An 11,100-nucleotide genomic window follows, 5' to 3' on the forward strand; every position below is an offset into this window, starting at 1 on the left:
AAAGGTGAGTGTAGGTAGGGAGTTAGGAAGGGGATAGGTCAGTCCAGGGAGGACGGACAGGTCAAGGGGGCGGGATGAGGTTGGTCGGTAGGAGATGGAGGTGCGGCTTGGGGTGGGAGGAGGGGATAGGTGGGAGGAAGAACAGGTTAGGGAGGCAGGGACGAGTTGGACTGGTTTTGGGATGCGGTGGGGGGAGGGGAGATTTTGAAACTTGTGAAATCCACATTGATACCATTGGGCTGCAGGGTTCCCAAGCGGAATATGAGTTGCTGTTCCTGCAACCTTCGGGTGGCATCGTTGTGGCACTGCAGGAGTCCCAGGATGGACATGTCATCTGAGGAATGGGAGGGGGAGTTGAAATGGTTTGCGACTGGGAGGTGCAGTTGTTTATTGCGAACCGAGCGTAGGTGTTCTGCAAAGCGGTCCCCGAGCCTCCGCTTGGTTTCCCCAATGTAGAGGAGGCCACAACGGGTACAGCGGATGCAGTATACCACATTGGCAGATGTGCAGGTGAATCGCCAACAAACACACCACTTCTGACCTTATGTTGGAGGGAAAGTCATTGATGACAAAAAGAAAGATTGTTGGGTCTCAGACACCACCCAAAGGAACACCTGCAGTGATGTACTGAGACTGTGATGATTGATCTCCAACAACCACAACCTTTGAGCCAGGTATGATTCCAACCAAATGGGAGTTTTCCCCTGATTCCTATTGACTTAAGTTTTGCTAGGGCCCCTTGATAAAACACTCAATCAAATGCCACCTTAATGTCAGGAGCAGTCACTCTCACTTCACCTCTGGAGTTCAACTCTTCTGTCATTGCTTGGACCAAGGCTGTAATGAGGTCAAGAGCTCAGTGATCCCGGCAGAGCTGAAGTTAAAGGTGCTATATAAATGTAAGCCTTCCTTTATATATAAACTACTAAAAATATCTTTATTGAACAGGTGCTGGTCTTTTATTGGTGCCTTGCACAGTGGCCAAACTATATCCATTGGTGAACAATGTGACTATAAGGCTATTGTCGAACATGAACTCCTACATGCGTTAGGATTCTACCATGAACAATCAAGGACAGACCGGGATGACTATGTTAACATTTGGTGGGATGAAATTATTCCAGGTTGGATTTCAAATTTTCATTCTTTTCAATTATAGGGACATCTATATATTCTGTCAGTAAAGGTCTGAGCTGTGTAGCAGCTTATTTAAAAAAAATACGAATGAGTTAAAAATTTCTCACCTTTGAGAATGAAGTAAATGATGGCTTGGAGCCTCTGCTCTAAATTTGCTGTAAAGGAGATTCAAGCGAACAGACCAAAGTGGCAATTGGTAGTAACCAGTTGCCAGACCAAGTACAAATTTCAGAAATGGCAGTATTCTTCTCTACTATGGGCTGAAATGAAATGAAACCACTCACTAAAACCTGCTACAGTCAAAATGCAAAACACATGTCTCTGAAAATGTATTGGCCCAGATTTTATCATAGTAATAATGTTAAAACTGTTAGTGACATCATTATGCTTCTGAAACTTCTGGAGTCCATGCAGTTAAACACAGAATGTTAGATGTTGTTTTAGGGATTCTTGGTTTTCCTGTCGGTAAATTGTTGATCTACTTCTATGTTACAAATAATTAGACGTTACTGATCTGATGAGAACTCACCTTTTATGCTAATGATGTCAGTATAAAATCCCTCGAAAAATATATATCCTTTTGAATGAAGTAGAATTTAATTTAAGCAGATTGCAATGTTCACAATTATTGCTGAAAAATAATATATGGATTTATGCCAAATTTCTGCATTGTATAAAAAAATCACAAGTGTTTTTGAAAAAAACATGTATTACCATCTTTAACAATGCAGCACTGGCTCAGTGCTGCACTGATGGTCCATAAATGCTTCAAGACTTGAACCTTCCCACATCCAGGTTTAAAGATGAGAGTCCATAACATTGTTCATGAAGCATTACATTGCATAGATCCAACTTAATTTTACTATCTCATCTTAGACATTTTCCCTTCTCCTCTTTCGAAAGAGTTAAAGCAGATCATTTAACACATGCAGGATTTAATTTTGAACAAGCTTCTGGGAGATTTGTGAGTGCCCAGCAATGTTCATCTTATTAGGGAATCTGCACTGACTAAAGACATATGATTCTTTTGAATTCGCTTGAATTCTTCCCAACTCTGTTGGGCATGGAATGGCCACGAGTTGTGAAAGGAGGTGGGAATCCATAACTATTGATGTAATAACTCAACATCTGATAGAGTGTATCTAAAATCTAATCAAGAAATTTTCACTTTTATGTAGGTATGGAGCAGAATTTTGTGGTATATGATGATAGTTACATTACAGACCTGAATACTCCATATGACTATGAATCTGTGATGCATTATGCACCATTCTCTTTCAACAAAAACGACAGTTTTCCTACTATCACAGCAAAGATACCAGCATTTGATGAAATAATTGGACAGCAATTGGACTTCAGTGCTATTGATTTGCTAAGGCTAAATCGCATGTATAACTGCAGTAAGTTCAGTTTTCAGTCTTTACTTGGAATAAAAGTACTCTGGAGAGAGTTCAGCACTTAAAGAATAATTCATTAAATCCATTTTCTTGCGTATCTTTTTTCAGGTTCCACTCTCACACTGTTGGACCAATGTTCCTTTGAGTTCATTAATATCTGTGGCATGATTCAGGGTGAAAATGAAGATGCTGATTGGGTTCATATGAAGAGCAATCCTGGAAATGAGGATCATACTGTAAACGACAAATGCAGAGGTAGGTGTACACTTTACCTTTTTTATACTTTCCAATACTGCTTATCAATAGAGTATTAACATCAACAGCTGCAGCTTGTTCAGGGTTTGAGTGAAGATTTGTAGCTCAGTTGCTGGTTGTAGATGTTGGTGTGTTTGCTGAGCTGGGAGGTTTGATAGCAGATGTTTCATTCCCTTAATGGGTGACATCCTCAATGCTGTGGAGCCTCCTGTGAAGCACTGTTGCCTTGTGCTGGTTTGCATTTATATATGGTTCGGTTTTTTTTGCTTCCGGTAGGTGCCGGTTCTGGTTGTGCGTTGTAATGGTCGGTTGGGTCTAATTCAATGTGTTTGTTGATGGAATCTGTGGATGAATGCCAAGCCTCCAAGAATTCCCTGGCTGTCCTCTGTTTGGCTTGTCCTGTTCAAAAGGGCCGCTACACACTGCAGCACACCCGATCTGCAGAAGGAAGAAGAAGAACACCTCTACAAGGTCTTTACCAGGAATGGATACCCCCACAGCTTCATCGACAGATGCCTAGCCAATAGACAACACAGCCCGGACACACCAAAACCCAAAACAATAACCATCATACCATATATAAAAAACACCTCCGAACTGACGGCCAGACTACTCAGACTGCTAGGAATCATGACAGCACACAAACCAACAGCAACTGACCGCGGTTAAAGACCCGGTAGATACCATGGACAGGACGAATGTGGTTTACAAGATACCACGTGGAGACTGCACAAAACACTATGTGAGACAAACAGGCAGACAACTAGAAACCCGCATCCACAGACAACAACTAACAACTAAACGACACGACCAGATGTCCTTGGTTTCAATACACACAGACGAGAAAAACTGCACTTTCAACTGGAACAACGCTACTATCATAGGACAAGCCAAACAGAGGACAGCCAGGGAATTCTTGGAGGCTTGGCATTCATCCACGGACTCCATGGACAAACACACGGAATTAGACCCGATATACCGACCATTACAATGCACAACTGGAACTGGCACCTACTGGAAGCAGCAAAAACCGGACCATATATAAATTCAAACCAGCACAAGACAACAGCTTCACAGGAGGCTCCACAGCACTGAGGATGTCACCCAGTAAGGGGATGAAATATCTGCTATCAAACCTCCCAGCTCAGCAAACACACCAACATCTTTTGGAACTTCTCATGGAACATACAATGAGAATGTAAAACTGGGAATCTTGACGTCAAGCAAACATTTTCCAATTTTCCCCTTCAGCTTTATGGATGACTTTGGAATCCCACTATTAAACTGTAATGGGTGTCTGTGACGGGCTATACATCAGGGCCCACTAACTGGGACCTTGGTCTCTGGCAAACCTGTTGTTCTCTGGTTGGGGTTGGGGCTGCTGTTATCAGGCATGGATAGAGCCTCCGTGTTTGAGTTGGGAGGAGAGGGCCTGAGGCTTAGGCTAGGAGAAGCACTGGGGCCCATAATTTCTGTTCCTGCCCCTGGTGGCGACTACTTTATTTCCATACATTTGCATCTTGGGCCTTTAGATTCTCCTCCCTTGAAAGTAGAGATGGAGGTACATTCGCGGCAAGAAGTAGGCATGAGGTGGGCATCATTGGAAAGTGTGTGTGGATGAGAACAAGCCTTTGAATGTTAAATATGAGTCTTGACTCCTTGTGAGTGCTTTTAGTTGCTTTACGCGGGTGTTGTAGCCGAGCAGTGTGAGAAGCTGGTGGCCTCTTGAGTCTGAACTGTGAAGTGAGGATTCATTCACTGCGCTTTGCTTTGCATGTGAGATCATTAAACTTCCTGAGACATTGTTGCCAGGTTCTCATGGTTAGCCTCTGAGCATTGACCAGCCCTCCGACCTTGAACATTTGTTCCAATACCTTTGGTGGCATTTGAAGCTTCCTAGTCCCATGAGGCATGCCCTGGAAGAGGTTGGGTCCTTAGCAAGTTTTAGAGAAACCGCTGAGCCTAGGCTGTTTTCAAGATAACCTCGGTATTAACATTCTGCTAACTATTTATACTACTGGAGGCTGCACACAGAATCATGTCTCTCCAGATTCTTATGCCAAGTGATCTCTTATATCACTACTTATACAGGCTGGCTATTTACAGAATTGAACATTAGCCCTTTACTCTACATGAAAAAAAATAACGATAGCCTCCTGCAGTCTTCTTTCTTGACTGATGTTTCCAGTGTTGTCTTATTGATTCTTGTAGACCTTTCCAGTTCCTGGTGCTCCGTTTCTGTTCACCTTCAGTTTTCCAATACAAATTTATGGAACCCATCAGTCCTGCAGGGCAGCTTTTTTAAAGAGGTTTAAAAAGGTACAAAAGAGGTTTAAACTCTTTAAAGAGTTGGATACAGGATAGAACATATGTCAGTGTTACACATGCTTACACCCCTATAGTCTGTGCAAACACCAGCAGCTTACGCCACACTGTACTCCACAATCAGCCAAATGAGGAGGCAATATGAAATAAATATCCTACCAGCTTCTAGTAGAACCCGCATGACCCCCATTGTCCCAGACACAAGGCAACTCAATTTCTACTCCTACTGGTTCTTGCCACACTGTTGGCCAGGCTCCTCAATTGTACATACCTCATTTTCTGGTACCATAGTGATTGTGTGTGGCCAGCCATCCTGTTTCTGAGTTGATGCCCAGCTCATTTCCAGTCCTGCATTGGAATAGTCAGTACTGCAATAAAATTCCACCCAATAACAGCAATCTTAAAAGAGCTTTTACTTTACTGGCATTGTATTTTCCAGTTATCATATTGCCTTGAATGTTAGGATCTACAATCCACCATAGTAAAATCATAAACAAGTGCAAAATAATTGTTTCAGAGATAGTAGGAACTGCAGATGCTGGAGAATCTGAGATAACAGGGTGTGGAGCTGGATGAACACAGCAGGCCAAGCAGCATCAGAGGAGCATTTCCTGAAGAAGGGTCTAGGCCCGAAATGTCAGCTTTCCTGCTCCTCTGATGCTGCTTGGCCTGCTGTGTTCATCCAGCTCCACACCTAGTTATCTGCAAAATAATTGTTTTTAATTTCACTATATGTAATGGACAGTTGGAGATCTTTCCCCTTACTCAGGTAATCCAGTCAATTTCAATTAGATATGAATTCTGGCACTCAGGTCTACCCAGGGAAAAAGACTTTGAATTTATGGAGTATTTTATGCATTCTCAGCACATTCTGAAGCGTTTTGCAGTCAATTGCACTTGAACTGTGTTGCTGTTGTTTGCACACAATTTTAGTAATCAATACATGCAAAACAATGGTATAAGTGATCCAATTATCTAGATTGGTCCTTGTTATCTAAGGGTTAAATATTGGTCTCTCCACTCAGACAACCTTTGTTAGTTTTTTGAACAGTGCCAACAGATTTTGTAAGTACATCAAAGAACTCATATGATATCCAGTGCTTCATTTGAAAGATAGCATCACTGGAAATACAAAATTTATTCTGTATTAAACTGAAATGTGATCTTAGATTTTGTGCTCAATTCCTGAAGTTGAAGTTGAACTCAAGACCTTTGGATTTAAAAATGAGCATGTTGACGATGCGTTATTGTGTTTTATTTCAAGAACTGATATAAGAACTGGATTTAGATTGGAATGATTATTTTACAGAATACCCTTATCACAAAAATAAAACTTGAATGTTGTTAAGTCATACGTTGATTCAAAGTGCAAAAGAAGACCCAGCTTCAAGCTGATAAAACAATATAATTCTTTTTTGGATGATATCTGATATCTTGCTTGACTTTGATTTATTTTCCAAGTACAAATGACAAGGTACTGATAACAAGTGTTGACAACTGTTATTTTAGTAACAGTGCCGAATAAAATGTTGCCTCATTTTAAATGACTATTATCTGAGTGCAAAGAGAGATGAATTAAAGTACTTAATTTAATGATGAAAAACTTTGCTCAATGATGAAATTCAAAAGCATTTCAAGAAACTTTGCACATTGTGTTAGCATGTTAACACTTTATCTGGTCGTTTCTCTTAAGCGTTAGGAGACTGAGCTGTGAGGATTGACACCTGTTGCTTTAAAAATTTTTTTGTGAAGTGCCCTGTTAAAACTCATTGGAGTAACTTGCTGGAAATCAGGCCCCACTATTCCTGAAGACATCTCAAAAGTTAAAGGTTTGATACAGTACACAAATTTCCCAGATTTACCTGACTTTCAGACTCAGATTGCTAGAAAGCATGGATCAGGTTTCCACATTGAACAAGAGTCACGATTTATTATAAGTAATTAGACTCTGGCTACAGGTAAACAGTTATAAAGTGTCAGCGTATAATACTCCTAGTTAAATTCTAATCCCATTAAAAACTCCCTCTTACATACAGACAGACAGACAGTCAAAGGGAAAATGGGTTACGGGCAGAGGAGGAAACGGTTCAGTAATTTCTTTTTCCCAGGTTCTGTTGTTGGGATCATCCTTAAGACTTTACACCTGGCCAGGACATACCTTCAATTGTCTTCCACTCAATGGTAAGAGACACAAGGTAACCGGTTCCCTTATAAAAAGTCTCTGACATATTAATTAAAAGTCACAACTTAAAAACATCTGTTGCAGGAAAGATAAACTGGTTTTCTCCGTGTATACATTGAGTTTTGACTGTAGGAAATAAAGAGACTGCTCCCAGAAGAACTGAACACTTCTTTCTCTCTCTAATTTGTTCCCAGCCCATCATGCAGCTGTTGTCAGGTGATAAAAGATTTGGCTTTGATCCATAATTCAATCAGCTTCCTGTGGCCAAATCAAAACGTGCATCTGTACACGCCCTCGACTCCAAATTGTCTGCAATTGTACCCCAATTATGGGTTGTTTAGCTGTTTATGATGCCTGCTATATGCATCACGTTCCTTACTTTTCAAAACTGCAAACACCATCTTAAACACTTTCTAACTAAAGCAGCTGTTTCTCATTTCAGTCTACAGATTTTTAAATAACTTAAAATAATAAGTCACAATCCTTACAGATTGAAGATTTCATGCACTCAAAGACATTTACTTGTGTTCACTTTTGTTCAGAGTTGGGCAGGGTCCCTTTCGCATTGTTGTCCATCTTCCTTTTGTCCTTTCTCTTCTGATTTTTTGTCACTTGAGTGAACATATTCCCCATCTTTATCCTCAAGAAGTAAGTATCTGCAACTGCTTCCCTGACTTTCTTTAACAGCTTATTATTATAGAATATTATCTCCTGATCTCTCTATGGTGTCCATTTAGTGCAGTCAATTTGCACATGTTTGCTCTTGCTATCTATGATCTAACTACTGAAACATGACTTTGTGGTAATATTTCATACCTTTTGACTGAAACAGGTTTTGTTCCGCTGTATCTTTCCTGTATACTCGTACTTGTATTACTCAAATCAGGATTCTGCCTCTGCTATAATACATAACACACCCCTTCTCAAAGTAAATAAAATGACATCCTGTGACAAAAGTATGTTTTTCTTCCTCATGATTCCTGATGAGTCTGCAATCTTTGATAGGTTTGACCATACATCTTTCTCCAACACTGTCGTCCAGCAGGGTTGAACAGGTCTCACCTGGTTATCAGGTCAAGTAAGGGATGGCATGGTGGCTCAGTGGTTAACACTGCTGCCTCACAGCAGCAGGACCCTGGGTTCTATCCCAGCCTTGGGAGACTGTCTGTATGGAGTTTGCACATTCTCCCTGTGTCTGCATGGGCTTCCTCTGGGTGCTCTGGTTTTCTCCCACAGTCCAAAGATGTGCTGGTCAGGTGGATTGGTCATTGACAATACAGCACTGGGTCTGGGTGGGATGCTCTTTAGGGGATCCACATGGGCTGAATGGTCTGCTTCAACACTGTAGGGATTCTGTGATTCTAGATATCTCCAAATGTGGCTCAGTGTCAAATTTTATTTTATAACAACCCTGTGAAATGTTTTGAACATTTTATTGTGCTAAAGGTGCTGCATAAATATAAAGAGTAGTTGTTGTACAAGTACGTTGATTATTATGAAATATTCTGATTTGTGTATGGCAGGAAACAGTCCTGGTCATCCAGAACCATGGTAGCTGCAGTGCAACAGCCTCCTCATGTTAGAAGCCCAGCTCTTGCCCTGGGCTGTGATCTGTGGCTAGCATCCACCTCATTATGAGGGACTCCTAAAGAGTCATCAGATCTTCAGCACAATCTTCAGATTTTCTGCAAGGAATGTGTTTTCTTTGTCTAAATTGTTTTGATTCTGTTGCGTGTTTCCTCTTGATGATTGTGCCAGATGTAGAAGTGTGAAACTTAACCTACCCCCAACCTTATCACTGACAATTGTTACATCTTAACTTTTCTCAGATGTAAAGCCCCTTTAATATGATGTTGAAGAACGATTCAATTTTCTTCTCTTGCTATCCTTCATGTTTTAGATTCTGGATACTTTATGTATTTTGATACGCAGACAGGACCGACTGATCAAACTGCTGTTCTGGAATCCCGAATCCTTTATCCCAAGAGGACTGAGCAATGCCTTCAGTTCTTCTATAAAATGACAGGAAGTCCAAAGGATAAGCTTGTTATATGGATGAAGACAGATGATGGAACTGGAACTGTTCGAAAACTAGTTAAAGTTGAGACCTTTGAAGGTATGAAACTTTGAATATTATGAAAAGTGACTTATCTCACAGAATCCTGCATAGCCAGAGGAGGTTTGGAGAAGTGGCTCAGTGGTTAGCACTGCTACCTCAACGCGCCAGGGTCTAGGTTTCAATCCCACCCTTGGGCAACTATCTGTGTGGAGTTTGCACATTCTCCCTGTGTCTGCATGGGTTTCCTCTGGGTGTTCCAGTTTCTTCCTGTAGTCTAAAGATGTGCAGGCTGGGTGGGTTGGCCATGGGAAATTGCCCTGTAGTGTCCAGTGTTATGCAGGTTAGGTGGATTAACCATGGGGAAATTTAGGGTGATAGGGTAGTGGGTACTGAGTCTGGGTGGGATGCCCTTCAGAGGGTTGATGTGGACTCAATGGGCTGAATGACCTGCATTGTAGGGGGTTCTATGATGATTCTAAATAGTGAGTGGTAAGGGGCCTATGAATGGGGACTATTACTCAATATCACCCTCATTGCAACCTTATCTCGCCTCATTTATTTGCACGGTCCCATTTTACCACACGACAAATAGAAACTAGTTGCGATGAATTCCTGACCTGAAAGTCAGGACGAGTACTGGGTGACTCCAACTTGCAAGATCTCTACCTTAATTTCATGGCACCAATGATGTGGAGGTGCTGATGTTGGACTGGGGTGAACAAGGTCAGAAGTCACAAGACACCAGGTTATAGTCCAACATGGGGTGGCACAGTGGCTCTGTGTTTGGCACTGCTGTTTCACAGTGCCAGATACCCAAGTTTGATTCCAGCATCAGGCAAGTGTCTATGTGGAGTTTGCACACTCTCCCTGTGTCTGTGTGGGTTTACTCCAGATGCTCCAGCTACTTCCTACAGTCCAAAGGTGTGCAGGTTAGGTAGATTGGCTGTGCTAAATTATTCTGTAGTGTCCAGGGATGTGTAGGTTAGGTGTGTTAGCCATGGGAAATGCAGGGTTACAGGGATAGGGTTGGGGGATGCGTCTGGGTGGGGTGCTCTTCAGAGGGTCAGTGTGGACTCATTGGGCCAAATGGTCTGTTTCTGCATTGTAGGGATTCTACGGATAACATGGAGATTTATTTGAAATCGCAAGCCTTCAGAGCGCCACTCCTTCATCACTTCACCTGACGAAGGAGCAGTGCTTCGAAAGCTTGTGATTTCAAATAAACCTGTTGGACTATAACCTGGTGTTGTGTGACTTCTGACCTCATGGCACCAAGGTCTCAGGACACTTTCTACCGGCCGTGGCGGCTGTACGCACCCTCTATCTATGGGCACTGGAGTCCAACACATGCCAGCCTCCCTTCTTCATTGTAGCATGTTTACAGTGCATTTACAACACTTCAATGCTACACTTTGGAACACATCAGCGCCTCTCATTGCAGTTTGTGTGCAGGCTCAGGCACGCAGCTCATGCGTTGAATCAGGCTACATTTCAGGGCTGCTCATTTGCTCTGTTGCTTGGTTACCACCCTTGACAACAATTATTCGCTCAGCGCAAAGACGAAAACAATCAAATCTGTATCAACTAGCCACCAACTTTATTAGTCTAGTTAAAACTAGACATATAATTCACACATAGTTTTGGAGATAGTAGGAACTGCAGATGCTGGAGAATCTGAGATAACAAGGTGTAGAGCTGGATGAACACAGCAGGCCAAGCAGCATCAGAGGAGCAGGAAGGCTGAC

The 11,100-nt window shown here is 42.0% G+C and overlaps 2 protein-coding genes across 5 annotated transcripts in view; both read left to right on the top strand.

The window, feature by feature from the left end:
- Window positions 1-11,100, top strand: part of LOC109918871 (flap endonuclease GEN homolog 1) — a 96,776-nt gene that overhangs the window by 73,205 nt on the left and 12,471 nt on the right. The gene's annotated exons all lie outside the window — the stretch shown is intronic.
- Window positions 1-11,100, top strand: part of LOC109918882 (meprin A subunit alpha) — a 17,952-nt gene that overhangs the window by 2,650 nt on the left and 4,202 nt on the right. Inside the window, exons 7-10 of the mRNA XM_048596595.1 lie at window positions 949-1,124; window positions 2,316-2,537; window positions 2,643-2,789; window positions 9,197-9,412. Of these exons, the coding sequence (XP_048452552.1) occupies window positions 949-1,124; window positions 2,316-2,537; window positions 2,643-2,789; window positions 9,197-9,412 (761 nt within the window). The remainder of the gene's footprint in view (window positions 1-948; window positions 1,125-2,315; window positions 2,538-2,642; window positions 2,790-9,196; window positions 9,413-11,100) is intronic.

The sequence above is a fragment of the Rhincodon typus genome, chromosome 5 (assembly GCF_021869965.1).
Source record: "Rhincodon typus isolate 14 chromosome 5, sRhiTyp1.1, whole genome shotgun sequence".
In the NCBI taxonomy this organism is placed as follows: domain Eukaryota; kingdom Metazoa; phylum Chordata; class Chondrichthyes; order Orectolobiformes; family Rhincodontidae; genus Rhincodon; species Rhincodon typus.